Raw genomic sequence first — 20,004 nt, 5'->3', positions numbered from 1 at the left:
CGTCTTTTGAACGATATTATTGGCACCCTCTCATCAGAGTTTGCCATGACTGATTTGGGCCGCTTACATCACTTTTTGGGGATCCAGGTTACTCAGCAAAAACAGGGTCTTTTTCTGTCTTAGGTTCAATATGCTAAGGATATAATTGCTCGAGCTTCTATATCGACATGTAAACCGTGCACCACACCGGTTGATCTATCATCCAAACTCAGTGCAACAGATGGGTCGTTATTTTCAGATCCTAGCTTGTATCGCAGTCTCGCGGGGTACTCTTCAATATCTAACATTCACACGACCAGATTTGTCATATGCAGTTCAACAGGTCTGTCTCTTCATGCATGAGCCTCGTGATCCTCATTTTTCTTTTATGAAGCGCATCGTTAGATATTTATAAGGCACGGTCAACTGCGGGCTTCGTATAGTTCGGTCAGCTTCTCGTGATCTGGTTGCTTATTCTGATGCCGATTGGGGTGGCTGCCCAGGTTCTAGACGTTCCACCTCGGGTTATTGTATTTTTCTCGGTGACAACCTAGTATCGTGGTCTGCTAAATGTCAGCCAATCGTCTCTAGATCAAGTGCAGAGGCCGAGTACAGAGGGTTGCCAATGCGATTGCCGAAACCACATGGATACGAAATTTACTTCTTGAGCTCCACACTCCTTTACGGCAAGCCAATGTTGTTTTCTTTGATAAAGTTTCAGCGGTCTATTTGTCAAATAACCTGGTACAACATCAAAGAACCAAGCACATAGAGATTGATATACATTTCGTAAGAGAGAAGGTTCGCCTCGGACATATCAGGGTTCTTCATGTCCCGTCGTCTTTACAGTATGCGGGCATTTTCACGAAGGGGTTATCTCGTGAGCTATTCCAGTCGTTTCTTTCCAGCTTGAGCGTTTGTCCTCCGTCCGCTCAAACTGAGGGGGTGTCTTAGCCAACCGATTACCTATTATATTTTAGGAATAGATATTTACAGTTTATTTGGAGATAATCTTGATGTAATTATTTGGATACCTATTCCTGATTTGTAGCTTGTATTCTTCCCTATATATAGGGTGTCCATAATCAATAATAGACATCGAATCATTGTACCATATGATACCATGTAAGAATTATAAAAGACTGAATGAGCATTGTTGCATGAGTAGGTTACAACATATAGGGATTACAAGTAATCCTAGAAACCTAACTAAACCCGTGGGCTTATAGTCTAATAAAATTATGCAAAACACTTCCATTTTATTTCACATTATAATAGGTTGACCACAAATGAGTTGACCATAATGGAACAAACTTCTTGTGCAAACAGGAAAACCACGTATTAAGAGTCAAACAAGTAGAAATAATACACACACTTTTAAAAATCACTGTTTGGCATGGTCACTTATTTCATGTGTCTAACTTATATTGTTCCTATAACACTGCTACAATACATATATCAAAACACTCAACTGGTCAAAGTTTATAGTTGGTGATGATCATATGATTCTCAATGTATTTCAAACATCATATGTCCCTTTTCTTCTTTGGTATACATGATCAGATAAACAAATATCTCACATATTCATGAATATCAGCTTCTGATGATTCGAAACCGGTCTTCAACCTTCTTCGTATATGCATTTACAAACTGCAAAAAGAGCAGAGAAATTTATGCCTATAGTTAATTAAAATTTCACAAACCTCAAGTACATAAAGTAAGAGATTTTGAAAACATGAATGTTGATTAAAGTTTAAGCGCAACATAAATCCATTAGGCTTACTAGTTTTCAAAGAAAAAAGATTATGAATATCTGTTGAATATAAATATGCACAGTTTGAAGTTTTGGACCATGGTTTTGTTAAATACCTCAAAATCTAATTGTGTCTTTGTTGTATGGACTCTCGCGTATCCAAATTCACTTATTCTTGATATGCTCCATCTACCAGCCTGAAATAAATGACATTCATGTTAATGAGCTTCTTAAAAAACAGATAACAAGTCAATAAGTCATGTATTCACCTTGGGAGGGAAGCTGTCTAGTTTAAATCCAGCCATCCCGATAATTGCATGAACAGGTGCTTCATAATTGTTGTTGTCATATGTGTCCACCCCATCTGCACCTTTCTTCGGCATTGCCTTACATTGGTTTCTATAAACCGCACACGTCCTTTCATAGTTATGGACATGCCCAAACAAAACCAAGTCAACCTGGTAAATGCACCAAGAGTTGGAAAAATACTTAAAATACATACAATTTAATTTAGCAAGGGAATTTTGCCTGTTTTGCAAGAAGATTAAAACGATGGTAAAATCAGGTTTTCTATAGAAGTGTTGGTTATTCCATTTGCTCATTACAATATACATCACACACACCATATGTGAAACTTTGCCATCTATCTTGGCTACTTTATTTTGGTATTTTTTTTATTGCGTAACATTGGTCCAAAAGAAAGCATATGTCCAATCTAACATGTGAACCCAAACAATATTTAAAGTTATTAATTTAGCAAGCTATGGATTTAGAAGACATATATTGTGATAAAAAAAAATAGTCTTAGCATTTTATTTGCATGTTGAAGAACGATCATTTCACTTGATGATACCTTGTTTGTCAATAGCAAGGGCTCAACTTGTAGGAGAAATCTTGGATCAACACTTCCACAGCTAGAATACATTGGTCTATGTCTGGAAAAGATATTAACTATAAACAATTAGCTGAAATAAGAATCGAGGAGAAATGATATTTCTAAGTATATTAATCTTTTGTATACATATATACTCATATTTACCCTGTAAATATCACCCATGGAGTTCTTGATCGATCCACCGATGCCATGTCTTTGCTCATCCATTGATACTATCATGGGTAACGTATATCTCAAAAATCACACACAATAATTATACTTGTTTTGATTCTTAAAGGATTGGTATTGAACCTGCTCTGAACTTTTAGACCAATCATGCTCAGTTGAAATAACTACAAAATGCACACTTCCTTGTTCAATGGAGTACCATGGCTTATCTTTTGCTGGTGTTGGCATTGGGAAATAACTCTCATAAGGTACACCACATTCTCCTCCAGAGTCTGGTGTGATGTAAATAGAGCCTGAATTCACATAATCCCTAAAAGTTTCCACTTAATTATTAGTTTTACCATATTTGTAATGAAATATAAATAATATTCTCGTAATTTAGAAACTCGTTCTTTAGACTAGTAATTGTTAGATCTATATATAATCTTAATTATGTTAGTATATGTACGATTATTATATAGTTTATTGTGATACTTATACTCAATATGTATGATGACTTATTATGGTAGGGATGCGACGGTTGAGGGAACACACCGGTTCAAATGACAGTTGTTCCCTCCATCTTTAACCGCCAAAACCTCTGCATATATATGTAATGACCGGCAGTTATGTCCAGTACCAAGACATTTTCGTTTCATACGAATTGTCCATTAAATCAGTTTCTCCTTGTTCCCTCATTCATACTCTGTTATTGTGTTCAATCATAATACACAATGAAAATCAATTCATCGAATACCGGTAATGCTTCCGCTGATATGAACCGGTTATCCAACATAGTGGTATCAGAGCCACGGTGGGAAATCAAATAAAACCGATCGATATTATACAATTCCGGGCACAACCGGATGAAGAACAAAAACAGAGGATATGGAGACGGAGACGAATTCAACCCCGATCGCACAACTCCGCGATCACAAATGTTCGCAAGAGTGAAGCGAGAGATTTTGATGAAATTAGAACGCGAAATTGAATTACTAGAATAGGGGAAAACAATTTTCTGTTCATTAGAGGTATAGAGAATGCAGAAATTAAAAGTGGGAATGAAACTATACGTGTTCAAAGCAACACGGACAAATTCAATGGACGGTGTTATTACTGTCATGAAACCGGTCACCGAATCAGTTCGTGCAAAACAAAAGAAAACCATGGAGCGACACAATTAATCCGGTATGCAATCAACACCGGAATTTAACGAACTAGGGCAGAGTACGATTTTTTCGAAGAACTGATCGTCGCCGGCACAGAACATGGATTATGGGCAGATATGTGGCATATAAGTACAGCGTTTAAGCATCATTATGCGGGTAATTTAAATGTTTTTAAACGAATACGAAATTCGTGTGGAGTAGAGACTAGAACAGGGGAAGATGAATTTTTATTCATCAGGGGTCTGGGTGTTGTAGAGATTCAAACCGGGAGTGAAACCATGCGAATTAAAGCGTGTTTTACATCCCAGAATTGAATCGAAATATGTTAAGTATGGATCAACTAATACTGCAAGGTTACACTATCAAAATCAATGGTGATAAGTGTCAGATATACCCAATGTTTACTACCCCTGTTTTCAATACTAAGAATAAAAAAAGGGTCTCACTAAAGAAGATGAAATGAATGAAAGACGAAGGAGGATGTGATTGTAACAAGATGTTGTTCCAACAATGAATTACGACTGCAAGAAGAACCATGGAATAGCGAACGGAATCGATAAGGATTCCTAGAATTTAAAAAACGGACAAGGAAGTGTCCGAAGTTCCAGCCATGTGAGGGCTGAAGACGGTTATGGTGAGGGCCGTGGTATTCACGCAGACGGTGAATCGTTCAACAACACCAAACGGGGAAAAGATGAAGTACCAAGCGTGAATTTCGCAACACGTGCAGATGACGAAGAAGACGTTCGATCGAAGAAGGTAATCAAAGCGAACTTTGCGGGTCTTACAATCAGTGATGACAGGCTGATGTATAAAGACGGTAGAAGGCTAACCAAACAGCAGGCCAAACGAGCAAGGATGAAATTCAAAAGGGACATGATTGCACATTCAAGACGAAGAAACACAAAAAATGAAATCAACGGATTATCGAAGGAAGATGAATCAGGAATGAAAGACAAACAAAAACGTGATGCAGGGTATAAGAATGTGTCGACCAACAACCACTGGGCAGTAGTGGAAAAAGATATGGGTTATGAATATGATGATGGTGAACTGATGAGGATAATGAATGCCATGGGTTATGAACATGATGATGGTGAACTGATGAGGATAATGAATGCCATGTATCTGGACGTATTAGTCTATTATTACAAGTTCAAGACTGTGCAAGGAAAAGCGATAGATAAGGAAATGGTGGAACAAGACAAAGGTTCATCGGATCTCTGCCATGAAAGAAGGAAAAGCGACGGAGATATTCAAGATGAAGAGGCGATCCATCACTATGCTTTGTTTTCCAGTAATGACTGGGAAGGGATGAAGAAGATGCAGGCAAAACGGTGTCGGTTCGATTTCAAGCAAGCTATCAAGGCCATGGACGAAGCTAACCAGAGTGTCCTCATGCATGCTTCTAAACATAATTAAGTTTAGGGGGATGTGTTAGATATATATATAATCTTAATTATGTTAGTATATGTACGATTATTATATAGTTTAGTGTGATACTTATACTCAATATGTATGATGACTTATTATGGTAGGGATGCGACGGTTGAGGGAACACATCGGTTCAAATGACAGTTGTTCCCTCCATCTTTAACCGCCAAAACCTCTGCATATATATGTAATGACCGGCAGTTATGTCCGGTACCAAGACATTTTCGTTTCATACGAATTGTCCATTAGATCAGTTTCTCCTTGTTCCCTCATTCATACTCTGTTATTGTGGTCAATCATAATACACAATGAAAATCAATTCATCGAATACCGGTAATGTTTCCGCTGATATGAAACCGGTTATCCAACAGTAATTCCATTACTAGTTTCTATTGAAATCTGGGTATGTAAGTGAATATGAATCATGTTATGTCTGAATTCAAGCATAATAGCAGTTATATTGTCCATACCTTTCATGATTTCCGATTGCAGTCATGTAAGATAGTTTTGAAGCCACAGGACTAATAAGGTTAAGGAAGAAATCCCATTCTACCAGAAAACCTGTGGCATAACTTATGTCGCCAATGTGGAATATGGAATCTGCATTCCCAGACGAGACTTCATCAGCCATGGCTTGAACGACCGTTATTGATCCAGGCTATAAACATAGTTACACAAAAGTCATAAGTGTTTGTTTGGATCCATGTTCAGATTCCTATAATTTGTTATTTGTTTTCTTATTTGGTTGCCTCTGTCCCCCTAAGGTGTTTGTTTTCTGGGCTTTGCTTCTTATCCAAAATGACATTTTACCTGAATATAATGTTCAACAGAAGCATCACGTGGGGCCTTGCCCATATCGCCAAATGCGAGAAACTTTAGTTCGTCTGATCCACCACTAGGCGGAGTCTTAAAGTTGATTCTTGCACTCCAACCCGCCGAATTGCTACAAAATGAAAATACAGATAATTTAAAATACCAGCTACATCTCATCCCTCATCTCTTATATTAACTTAGCATTGGTAACCCTTTTTGTATATTTGATGAAAGCATTTGTTTACCTTCCATATCTATAGGAGAACCCTGTTAAAGGCTTGAGGCCAGTCATTATCGCGGAATGAATGTATCCTGGATCATGCCAGCCAAAATCTTTTGCAGGGCTTGGTAGCCCAGAAGCTTGATTTTATAAAACATGAAAAAATAGATTAGTCAGTTCAACTTTATTGCTAAGCATATAAGATATCCCGTATATACTTGTTAGTAAAGAAAAATCAACACAATTTAAAGACTATATGCAGTCAATCTCTAGATAAAAATAAAAGAGAAGGTATCTAATAAATGATGACCGGTTGTCTCTTATTCACGATCATCGGAAGATGAAAACACATGGAGAAAGTTGGATATATCTTAAATTGAGAACATACTGCACATGTTATCTTGGGAAAATGTAGTAACACGGGATGTTTCTGATTTCCCATTCATGTATTGAACTTGTTGTGGATTTTTGTCGCCGCTAACCCACGTTAATCTCATCTGCACATCAACCCATCAGTTAAATGCTACAAAAGCAAGCAATCTTTGTCTGAAATTTTAACTATTATTACTACATATTCTTTTGATTTTGAGATTCTATGTGATTCTATTTTAAAAGGGAATCAGTTTAATCACATGTGGCTCTTAATTAATATAACCTAATATAATGTAACACCATACAGGAAAATTGTAGATAATAAAAGGTGCTTACTGATGTTCCTGTGGAGTCAACACTAGAGAGATGTCCATACAATGGCTTGTGTGGATTTGCAAACTCGAGTATGCTAGATTTTGCTAAAACACAAGGTGCCTGAAATCCAGCACCAAAGAAAACAAACTGGATACTAGTTCTAATGTTGATAACATGAAATGTGATTGATGCACTGCATGTTGTCACCAAACATTTGCCCCTCTGATCAAATTTTTTACATTCCTTCTTCTTACAACCAATATAGCCCGGATCGTTGCTAACATATTGTGCCTGCATTTAATCATAATATTGTTAGCATCCTAGTATTAGTTTTACAGCGTAACTCGTGTCTCATTAAGTGAAATATTAAACTTTCTGTAAAGAGTACATTTCTTGGATTCATGTAGTTTTACTTTCATGGAAGTCATATATATTATCCCAAGCCTCCCAGTTACATCACTGCGACATGACCATAACAATGCTAAACAACTACAAATAATCGTAGACTCTATATCAGGAAATCAGCAAATGACTATCTATGCAATGTGGATTATCGCATAAAACACATGAATATAAAGTATTTCTCTCTCATTTTAGTGATCCGAATTCATGAATCAATAATAGTGTTGGATAATACTAAATTTTATGTAATGAATACTGGAATGCCCGTGTGAATTATCTACTTCCAAATTTATAAAAAAAAAAAAAGTATCTAGAAAAGCCTATAGCATATAAGAGATTGCACTCGAATGTTTATAGCTAATAGTTTTCAAACTATCAATGAATATATATAGGAAAGTAGAGACTGGGAACTATAGATATGTGGTATAGTAATCCAAGCAAAGAAAAATAATTTCAAGACATTACAAATTCAAGTATACTTGTCTACTATGTTTATCTTTTTTCACCGTCTATATTTACAAAAGAAAAAAAAAAACACTTCATCAACATAAGCCGGCCCTTTTTCTAGAAATGTGGTCTAGGATCTAGAAGATCAATATACCCAATGTGATGGATTCCTTTCAATTTCCAGGTGATGAGAAGGATATGTATTTATTGGAAAAAATGATGAGCAAACTATTATTACTAACTTTGTAACAAATGGTACATATATGATAATTAGATATCCTTTACGATCTTGAATTGGTAAAAAAAAAACTATGAGATGTCCCACATACGAAGATGAATAAACCTTGAATTGGTTGGCATATGGACAGGTGGGGTATGGTTGTGATACCCAAAAGAGATAAAAGAAAAGTTTCGGCTAGCCTTTGAAAAGCAGTTTCATGAAGCATGGGAATGTAGACCGAAAATGTCTTTGGAAGGCTTCGAGAAGCTAAGCGATATACATAGTAGAGAACTAGTGGAGGCTTTTAGTAATGAAGAGGTGAAAGTGGCCATATGGGATTGTGGTTCGGATAAATCACCGCGTCCGAACGAGATTAACTTTGCACTAATAAAGAAGTACCGGAAGGAGTTGGAGAAACAAATCATGGACATCATGGAGCAGTTTAACAAGCACGGTTCAATCCATCGTAAGGTGGGTTCTTCCTTCATTGTGTTAATACCGAAGGTGACGGGCCCGCTTACTTTCTAAGATTTTCAACCCATTTTGCTAGTGGGTGTGGTTAGCCAAATTGTTTCCAAAACGTTGGTAAATCGTTTAAATAAAGTGGTGTCGAGTGTTGTCTCGAATGTACAATCAGCCTTCATAGCAAATAGAAACATTGTGGATGGACCGTTAGTAAAAAATGAGTTGGTGTCATGGTCAAGAAAAGCAAAAAAAAAAAAAACACTTTATTTTATGGCCGACATCGCCAACGCATATGACTCTGTCAATTGGAAGTTTCTAATTTCGGTCCTCGGCTACATGCGCATGCCATCAAGATGGTGTCAATGGATAATGGGTATTCTTTTTTTGGGTAGGGCATCTGTCATAATAATAAGCGGATCACCATCAGGGGAGTTTTAATATAAGAGAGGCCTTCGATAAAGAAACCCCTTCTTACCTTTCCTATTTATCATAGTAATGGAAGCGTTGCATGTCGAAAGCGATTAAAAGGGGTTTTCAAGGGAGTAAAACTTCCAAAGAATGGATCGTATTTTCACATATGGTTTATGCGGACGATGCCGTTTTTATGGGCGAATGGCCAAAGGAAAATTTGGGTAATCTTAGGTAGATCTTAAGATGCTTCTATATGGTCTTGGTTTGAAGGTAAATCAAAGAAAAAGTAATCTATATGGTATAGGTGTCGAAGAACCAGAATTGATTCTTATGGAAAAAGAGTTAAAATGCAAGCTTGGGAAATTTCCATTTGGTTATTTGGGGCTAAAAGTAGGGGCAAATATGAATAGGGTGGTGAATAGGAAGGATGTGATAAACACATTCAATAAAAAGCTAACAAAATGGAAGGCGAAGTTGTTATCCTTTGCCGGGAGAATCATTTTGATAAAATCGGTACTTGGTAGCTTACCTAATTATTATATGCCACTTTGTAAAGCACCAATGGCGGTAGTTAGAACACTTGAAGGTATCCGTAGAAAGTTTCTTTGGGGCCGGATGCAGTGGGGCGAAAAAGATAAGTTGGGTAAAATGGGAGAAAGTATTGGCGTCGAGAAAAACGGGAGGGCTTGGAGTAGGAATTATAAAAGAGTTGAATATCACCTTATTATTGAAATGGCGGTGGTGTATGAAGTCAAATCCGAGTTGGCTGTGGGTAAAAGGTCATAGACGCCATCTATCATAATACTAAAACGTTACATCGATACCGGTTATCAAATCCAATACGGGAGTATGGAAAAATATAGCTGAAATCGAAAAAGAGTTTGAAAGATATGGGGTCTCGGAAAAAAAAAAAAAAAACTATGTATAGTGTGGTGGGACGGGTGATGACAAACTTTTCTGGATCGATGCATGGGCGGACGAGGGCACGTGAAAAGATAGTTTCTCGTTAATGTTCCAAATGGCAAAAAGAAGGTGACAGTGTCCAAATGGAAGACATGGAAAAGTTAAACAGTTTACTCGCTAAACAAAAGATTCAAGACCAGAAAAAACAGTGACTTTTTGATGAGAAGCAAGGAGCCATGTTTTATGGTTAAAGAGGTAAGAAAGTTACTATCTTTGTAGCTAGATTTAATTGATACGATATGCGATTTTTGGTGGAATAAAATGGTTCCGCCAAAAATAAACATGTTTGTGTGGAGGGCACAGGACGGGAAAGTACCTTCTACAATGGCACTAGTTAATATAGGGTGGGCTTGCAAACAACATGTGTAGTTTGAGGCATCTCAGATGAGGACGCAACACATATTTAGTTTGGTGCACAGTGGCTAAATTAATATGGGGTTAAATTCTATGGTGGATGAAACAAACAACAGATCAGCATTGGAGTACGGTCCAGGATATGCTGCACAACATAAAGAGAATGGGTGGAATGGATAGTCAAAAAAACTCATACGTGGGCTATTTTCATAAACCCTTTGGAGCATCTGGAATGTGCGTAACGGAAAGTTTTTAACAGAAAGTTATAGTCCGTTCAAAGTCGTTGAAGAAATAAAAGAGAAGGCATTCAGATGGGTAACGAATAGATCAAAGCTTATGTGCATATCATGGAGCCAATGGAGAAATTCAGTTTTATGTTATATGTGTATATTAAAGTAATGTTACTTTGGTGTATGTAGTAGTAATATGTAACAATCCTTCATAGTATCTTACTATGTTGGTTAGTTTGCTGTTGTTTTGCCACTAAAAAAATGTAAAAAAAAGTCAACGTATGTGTCAGTATGTGTCAGTGGTGATACTCGAGGCTAGTTCGTTTGCCCATGGTAATACAACTAACTTCTTTGATTGTTTGTTATACACTAAGACAAAGAAAGAGATGAAATTTGTTTTACAGGACCATATCATACATTATAGCTTAATCATTCTTTTTCTTCTACTTTTTTCATTACAACTATAACTCTCGTATCTAGACTAGCTTTAAAAGTTATTTCCTTCCATGTTGTATTTTGTTCTAATTGATATTAATTATATCTCCTACAAAAGACAACTATGTTGGTGACTTGGTGCTTTAGTATCATCAAACCACTTTGGGTAATTGGAATTACTAAGAATGTGTGGAGTATGCGCTTAGGTGTTGAGTATGCACTTGTGCAAGACTTTGTTGTATTTTGTGCATGACTATTGTAATTTCAGGAAGCAAGGAACTTGTAGGTCGAAGGGTCTCGTTCTCTTGGTAGGATCCAAGGGAGTTGGGCCTCTTTGTGGGGAATTTAGAGGCAACGCCGAGTTGAGGTCTTGGTTCTGCGTTCAGGTGTGGAGTGTGCACTTGTGCAAGACTATTGTAATTTCAGGAAGCAAGAACCTGTAGGTTCGAGATAGAGACATTGCTCCCTTGGTAGGGCCAAGGGAGTTGTGCCTCTTTGTGGGGAATTTATGGGCAACACCGAGGAGAGGTCTTGGGTCAGTGTCCAAGTGGGAGTCTCACTGATGTAACTACAGTGGTGGGGTTCTATATCGAAATGCATCAAATTTGCATGTAACCAAGGAAAATAATATGGAAATGAAGGTTGTTACCGCGCTGCTACTTGGATGGCACCCTTGTACTTCGGTACCAACTTTTAACCTCGGTAACTATTATGCCCATAATTGTATAACCACCAACTGAAATATTGTGTGATGTTTTGACCTCATATAAATAGATATCACCAATTTTCATACTTTGTTTTACAGAAAAAACCTCTCGTTCCTGAAAAAAACGTTCCATCTTATCTTATCTGATTAATGAATTCATATACGAACTTCTTTAATCTGAAAACAAATTACATGATTCAGAAAGATAACTAACTCATATGAAATACAAAACCTATAAACTACAGGGTATGTGGCTTATTCAACCAATGAAGGGTTTTGGTTGAAAAAGGTTACTAAATTTTATTAAGTGCCACCTAAATTTAAAGAGAAAATTCCATAAAGCAAGAATAAAGGTTCCGTAGGCAACAATTGAAGAAAGCATGAGAAATTCTTTAAATTCATATCATTAGAAAGGTGCCACGAAAATCTTTAGGGGATTTTGAAAAGTTGAAAGAGAGGATTCGGAACAATCTCAAATTGTTTCACTAAAAAAACTAAGTAGAATGTTTATAGATATATATCTAGACAAATATATTTATAAAAGTTGCAATTTCAAGAATCATGCTTATAAACTTTCTAGATAAGAATTAATCAATATTAGTAGAAATTATCCACCGAAATATATATGTAGAAGTTCTTATGGAATACTATATATAGGTGATGAAGCCTTACATTTTAATACTACCAAAAGAAACTAATATTATAAATTTCAAGTTTATCCTTTTCCATTCATGTTTTCTTATATAATAACTTTTCATCCAACCTTAGAATCTTGGTTTTTTTTTTACCAATTTTATCAAACATCACAATTCAGAAAACGTTACCGAATCAACGCTATATAATTGTTAGTTTTTTTTTTTTTTTTCAAAAGGAAATCAAAGCATAGAATTCAAAAGTTTTTGTACTACAACTTTATGCACTTTCTCATCTTTATCAGTTATTTCATGTTATCCTACCTAGCTTTTCTTTCCACCACCAATCGCACTAGGCAGCTGTAACTTCAATGCCAACCATCCATGTGCCTCCATCAACGGATTTTGCATGCATCAACTGACCCTTTCCATCTTTAGATTCACGCTCTCACCACAAACACATATGCAACCAAAAGTGTTTGTTCATACATGACTCTCATACGTTCCCATTTATAAACATCAAATGTGATCAAAAGAATTTGACCCTCAAACGTTCACATCTATAAAGCGGCTAGGATGCCGTACTTGTATTTCATCGGCAATAAACACGCTTGGGACCGTTGGTTTAATTTACTTCAACTAATTTGCTGTTGGAAATTTGGAAGTCTAACTACAAGAAAATGACAACGTTTGGTATACCATTTAAGAGAAATCTCTCTCGGCGGAGTATACTAGTCACATTTACTCGTATTTAAATGGATATTAAAAGGGTTCAAGAAATTGTTGGTGTATCGTACGTATAATATACTATAGTACAAAACCATTAAAAATGATTTAAGGTGTTTGAAAGTATGTCTAGCCGCCATATACTAATATTGGGTTACTTTTATTTAGGTGGTTTGGTTTATTTATTTAATATTTTGGTTTATCGGGGTTTTTATTAGATATTTATCTAGCTGATTTATTTTATTATTTAAAATTATAAGGTTTGAGATGGTTAGGGTAAATGTAAATTGTGTGTTTTGTTTTATAATAATTATAAAGAGTCGAACAAGTTGTTTAATCCGGTGTTAATTACCGTATTCATTTAAGACTTGATTTTCGAAAAACACGGTGTATCATTACTCAAAACTATTAATCTCATCAAAACATTAAATTATAATCTGAGTTTTCTAAAGGTATTAGGCTATAAGTTATGGTGATGGTCCTCCCTTGAAGGATGAATGGTTCGCCACGTAAGCGATACGTAGGATAGGCATGAGGATGGGGCTAAGAGGATGGAGGTGTGGAAATGGGAGGATGGATTTAAAATGTGTATGTATATATTGTATGTATATGGGTGTGTGAGAGGGAGGGGGAATAATTTTTGTCTTCTTATGAAATGGGAGGATCGTCCCCAACGTCGAGCAGAAGACGCCGAGGACGAGGACGGAGGGGGGCGGCGTAGAGGGCAGTTCGTCGCCGGTCCGAGACGGTGGAGGATGGTCCTCCATACCGTGCAGCCTTAGTGACACAAAACATTACTGAACCATACAATATTGTGACATCTTTCATATCATGCAAGGAAACTGTAATTGCGTATTGTGTGGAGTCAACTGGCCTCACAGCAACCCTACTTGTATGCCTACATATATATACGGTAATTTCCCAACTTTCCTTTTTAGGTCCTCGTTACCTACCCATGACAAATATGCGCCATAACCATCATACCATATGTTACTATTTTTGGTTTTAACATCCAATAAGAAAGACACAAACGTTACATCCGAAGTGAAATTAAGCACTTCAATAATTAAAAAAAGTGTATTACCATTGTGTATAAATTCGGAATTCCTTCCCTTGAACGTTTGGTTTTAGCATTATTGACACTAGCAACATCACATTACTAATATTCTGGTCTAAACAAGCCAAGCTGCTTGCGAGTTACTAAAAATTAACCATCTAAAAGTTCAAATCAAAGTGAACCTAAATGAACCGATGCCCAAGCTCTATCCTATAAAACTAAGTTTGTTTATCTACTTATCTTATATTAAATATGTAAATAATAAATTAATATTAATTGTTATCCTAATTTATTAAAAATATAACTTTTGTATTATTTGGTATACAAAATGTTGTTTATTCAACTCGTGTAAAACGCGAGGTTTTTAAGGATATAAATCTTTTTTATTATTTGGTAGATTTTTCAACTCGACTATACACGAGTTTTTTAAAGATACGACGTTTTTAGTATTTAATATACAAAATTACATTTATTTAGGATATAATTTTTTTATTATTTGGTAGATTTTTCAACCCGACTATACACGGGTTTTTTAAAGATACGACGTTTTTAGTATTTAATATACAAAATTACATTTATTTAATCTGTGTAATACACATGATTTTTAAAGATATAACTCTTTTTTAGATCTATTAAACATGTGTAATATACGAGGTTTTTAAGAATGTAATATTTTATTATTTGTTAGATTTATTCAACCCGATTATACACAGGTTTTTTAAAGATACGACGTTTTTAGTATTTAGTATACAAAATTACATTTATTTAATCTGTGTAATACACTTGGTTTTAAAGATAAAACTTTTTTTATTATTTGATATATAAAATTATATTTATTTAACTCGTACAAGATACAGAGTTCATAAAGATATAACTTTTTATTATTTAATATATAAAATTACATTTATTCAACTCGTGTAATACATGGAATTCTAACTTAGTATAAACTAAATTGTATAGTTATAAAATATTATATATTTTACTTTCCAAATATAAATGAGTGAGCACGAGTTTAAAAAGTACTCAAGCTGTAGATTTGGATAAAATCAACTTTCTTACATACTAGTATAAACAAATATTTACCAATATACAACTAAAAGATTAAGTTAGTGTTTAGTATATAGGAATGAGATGTGGAATAGAACTGATGATTACGTGATAATAAAGAAAATGGTGTTTAGTTGGTCGATAAAATGGAATTACTCGTTCCATAACGCATTTCATTCTCTCAAAATCATTCCATCCATGTCATCGCCGCCACCCACAACCCGCCACCGCCTCCGTCGCCACCCCGACAACCACCGCTGCCACCCACCCGCCACTGTTGCCACTCACCACCGCCACCAACCGACAACGCCACTGGCCGCCGCCACCTACCACTACCGTCAACGCCACCAACCACCACTGCCGCCGCCACCCATCGCCACCTCCTCTACCGCCACCAACCACCACCGACGGCCGTCTTTGCCACCGCCACCCGCCATCCATACCCATCGTCGTCGCCACCAATAGCCATCGCCGTCGCTGTCGCCACCCACCAGCACCATCTATAACCACCCAAATCACTACCACCTATAACCACCCACAATCACTACCACAGACAACCACTACCACTCACCGCTGATTTTATTCCTTCGTTTTTCTTGACTAATAAACAATGCACAATGATAATTCATTTTGTTGACACATGTGAACTAAACAAGACATGGAATGGTAATGATTCATTGCATTCCCTCGTCCATTGTATTCCCTCGTTCATTCCATTACCCTATACCAAACATACCCTAAGGTAGTGTTTTGTAATACAGAAATGGGAGGCGGAATGAAATAGGCAATTACGAGTGAATGAAAAAAAATGTGTTTGGTTGGTTAAGGTAATGGAATCACCTACTACATAGGGCATTTCATTCTCTCAAATTTATTCGATGAAACCGCTTGCTTTTTTTTTATTCCATTCCCAGTCCCACCTTCAACACAAACACTTCCCACCAACTACACAAGTAGCCACCCACCCACGCCCGCCACCACCACAACACACCGCTGCCACCCTACACCGTCGACCACTACTGGCACCGTCGTCGACCATGCTGTCGTCGCCCGCCACCAACTGCTACCCTCTGTCACCGAACACCAGCGCCATCGCCACCACAACTGAACACCACCACCACCTACTAGCGCTGCCACCACCAGGTGCTGCCACCACCAACCTACGTCATCGACCACAAGCGTCGGCACCGACCATGTTGCTGCCCCCGTCATCGCCATCCGCCACGGCCGACCATTTCCATCCACCGCTACCACCATAGAGCACCGACGCCACCATCCCCGCTACCGAGCACCACCACAACCCACAACCTCCGCCATCCGCTGCTACCACCCATCGATGCCGCCACCCTCTGCAACTGAACACTGACGCAGTTGCCGACCACCGCCACCCATCGACGATTTTATTCATTCTTCTTTGCCTAGCCTACCAAACTCTACAAGGTAATGATTCATTTCATTACAATATGGTAATCAAACAAGACAACTGAATGGAATGATCCATTCCATTCCATTGACTATTTCATTACCTCATCTCTTCCATTACCTCATACCAAACAGAGCTAAGTCACTCTTTCAACAATTCATGTTACATGATAAAATAGCCTAACTTGTTATTTAATAAATAAAAAAACGTACTTAAAATAGTAATTCTTATATTTTTTAGATAAATACCAGGGCCATCTCTTGGGTCAGTCAACTCTTGTCATCGTTTGAGGCCCAAATTTTCAAAGGTCCCAAAAGGTGTTTATATATATATAGGGAAGGATAGGGTTCATACGAAAACCACTTTTATTGCGGGAACCAATGTGAATACAAAACACCCCAAAAACCTAAAAAACCTACCCCTCTAAAAACAAAAACCTAAATGCTAAAAGCTAAATGCTCCACCACCATAATTTTATTTTATTAATTCATTTCCTCTTAACAACAATTTTGGACCCAATTGTTTTTTCGAACGAGGTTAAATTTTTTTGAAAGTCATTGGAGACGGCTCTGATAAATACCAATAAATAACCCGAAATGCTACATATCAACACCTAAAGTAGTTAAGATTATTATTAGAGCATCCACAATAAGGATGTTTTTAGATGTTTTTGGTGACATGGATGAGAGAGAGTGTTGAGGTGGAGGAGAGAGGTAGGTATTTTGTTCTTCCACAAAAACATGAAAAAACATACATGTAAGTATGATTAAGAGAGAGAATAGATGAAAAAGAAATTGATATTTTTATGTATTGTGTGTAGGATAAGAGAGAGAAACAAATTTATTGGTGGGGCAAGTGACATGTGTCAAATAAAAACATTCACAAAAAATACCCTTATTGTGGATGCTCTAAAAGAAAAAGAAAAAGAAAAAATAAAAACATAGTACAAAGATAAAGATGGAGAAAAAGATAACCGGGAATTAAAGAAAAGTCAACAAACTAAGTAGAGTTATTAACAGTTATTATTATTAATTAGTGAGCTAAACGTGTCTCTCTTATACAAAACGTACTTCCCATACGAGAGAGATATTAATTTCTCTAATAGGGAGATGACTCATCAAGTTTGTGAGACTGGGAGAAGGCGTATGTTGTTGTTGTTATTATTGTTATTATTATCCCATGAGATATGCATATTTTAGAAAGGATGAATAATAATTAAGATACTCACATGATTATATATCGAGTAATAAAGGTTTACCTTTACAGGATAATGGCAGAGAAGAGGTAGGTCACTGAAATCACCAGTCTGCTTATAAAGAAGAAGGTTTTGAGGGCAAACATCAACACTGCATGCCATTTCAATAACCTAATTATTTCTTCAAACTATACATACATATACAACACATATCAACACATGTATACTTACTCGGCATGCGATGGCGAAATCATACCAACCCAATCGCTCTTAGACGGAAGCAACACCCCGCTAACCGTGACTGTGACCATCTGGTCATCTTCAAGTGCAGATTTTGGACTTACATCTATTTCAATATACGGGTTTGGGTTCAAGCAATCTCCAAGTTTGCGCCTGTTTAGCAATCGAAAATGAGATATTCCAGTATAGTTCTGAAACCCGTCCAAGGTGTCCAACAAATTATTCGTGGACATTACTGGAGAAACCGAAGAAGATGATGATGATCCATGATGCAAAAAAGAAAGCAAACAAGATAAGAAAAATGTAATCCACATTGAAGATTGTGGTGGGAATTTTATATATGGGTTCATAAATGTATGGCAGCTGCAAGTAATTATATAGCGGCAAAATGTGAACCAGATGGCGTCTACAAGTCCAATTCTTTCTTAGGGTGCTTCACGAAAAAGCCAACTTTAAATCAATATCCCAATAATTAGTTAATTCATTTTGTGTAATTAAATGTTATTTAGCCCCTTTTTTTTCTTTTAAATATTATTCAAAACAATTTTAAATTAACTATAAGAAAAAAACGGGATATCTTAAGGAAAGTAAATTTTAAGATCTAAATATTCTAGGTGAATTTCAAAATAGAAACTGGAATGGTTGAATTTGTTGGCAATGTAATTAACTAGACTTAAATAAAAAAATTTAATGTCGCTTGCATTTACAGTAGTATATGAAGATGTTTATAGACGTGTTAGTTACGTTTTTTAAATGGGTTGCAAGTGTTTTTTCTTTAGTGTAATTTCAATATTTGATTTTAATTCAAACAAGTTTATAGGACCCGCGGATTGCGGCGGAACCATTATCCAAAACAAAAAAAGATGTAAACGCGTTGAACGACGCTCGCACGTTGTATCATGTTAACTCGCAAATACAAACATATACTAAACGGAATTTTAATAATCTGAAAGTTTGTAAAACCAAAAAAATAGAAGTAAAAATCGATAAGTAAATGCTATGATTAATAGTAAAAATATATTTCTTTTATTTCATCAACTTTACTCAATTATCTCAGGAAAAAAGTAAAATATATCTTGTAAAATTGTACAAAAACAAAAAAAAAAAAAAGATTAGTAAATACTACGTGACATCCGCCATCGAATACTTAAATTAAATAGTGTTATGTGAGAACACTTTTTTTTTCTTCAAGTTAGTAAAGAATGGGTAATTTCATTGATCAATAATCAATTTAATGAGTCTTTATACTAAATGCATATTCAAATGATAGAACTTACTGTTATACAAAAATATATTGTTGCAAATATTAATTTTTTTTAATAAAAAAAAAGAAAAAGAAAAATAGACTAAGAAGAAGAGGAAGGTTGTGAAGAAGTAAATTATTTAATAAAAACAAAGTAAGTTTTCTAATGAGATTTAATATAGGCATAGAATGATAGTATGAGATTATCATGTGCATTGAATGATTGTAGAAAGTTGAATAGTATTTTTGTGAGGGTTTGAAAATTTGATGATTAATATAGGGGTAATAATTTGATGATACTATTTGTCAAGATAGATATTATATATATATTTAATAATAATAATTAATTAATAATTTAATTTAATTTAATTTAATTAATTATTTTTTTTTTTTGATTTTTTTTTTGTTTTGCTTTCTTTTCGGACTTCTAGTTGCTTGCTGACATTGTTTATTGTTTGAAAATATATATATTTAATTAGACGGTTGGAATATTATCTTTTGCGGCCTTTTTCAAGAAGAGAATTATTTATAACGAATGGGGCCTAAAAGTTGGAAACTAGAATATGCTTTGCCGAATTTCACATAGTGTTCTCATTCCGTTGTCGTACGTTGTTCGTTACGCTTGTTTATGCTGTTGATTATGCTACACATGCTTTTGATCCTTCTTTTATTTAGCGTCTACGACTTTCCAATATTTATATCTATTTATTT

At 35.8% G+C, this 20,004-nt stretch overlaps 1 protein-coding gene across 1 annotated transcript; it reads right to left on the bottom strand.

Moving 5' to 3' along the window:
* Positions 1-1,296: 1,296 nt before the first annotated feature.
* Positions 1,297-18,414, bottom strand: LOC110872745 (probable inactive purple acid phosphatase 27). Its single transcript, XM_022121616.2, has 13 exons — positions 18,042-18,414; positions 17,874-17,961; positions 7,119-7,388; positions 6,799-6,907; positions 6,436-6,550; positions 6,188-6,320; positions 5,848-6,035; positions 2,919-3,105; positions 2,772-2,839; positions 2,586-2,667; positions 2,002-2,190; positions 1,849-1,929; positions 1,297-1,629 (listed from the first exon to the last, which is right to left on the bottom strand). The coding sequence occupies exons 1-13, from the start codon at positions 18,398-18,400 to the stop codon at positions 1,573-1,575; spliced, it is 1,926 nt and encodes a 641-aa protein (XP_021977308.1). The 5' UTR covers positions 18,401-18,414; the 3' UTR covers positions 1,297-1,572.
* Positions 18,415-20,004: the final 1,590 nt, after the last annotated feature.

This window comes from Helianthus annuus, chromosome 1, assembly GCF_002127325.2.
Source record: "Helianthus annuus cultivar XRQ/B chromosome 1, HanXRQr2.0-SUNRISE, whole genome shotgun sequence".
Lineage (NCBI taxonomy): Eukaryota > Viridiplantae > Streptophyta > Magnoliopsida > Asterales > Asteraceae > Helianthus > Helianthus annuus.
Note: the sequence above shows the minus strand (reverse complement) of the source record. Positions and strands in the feature narration are given on the sequence as shown.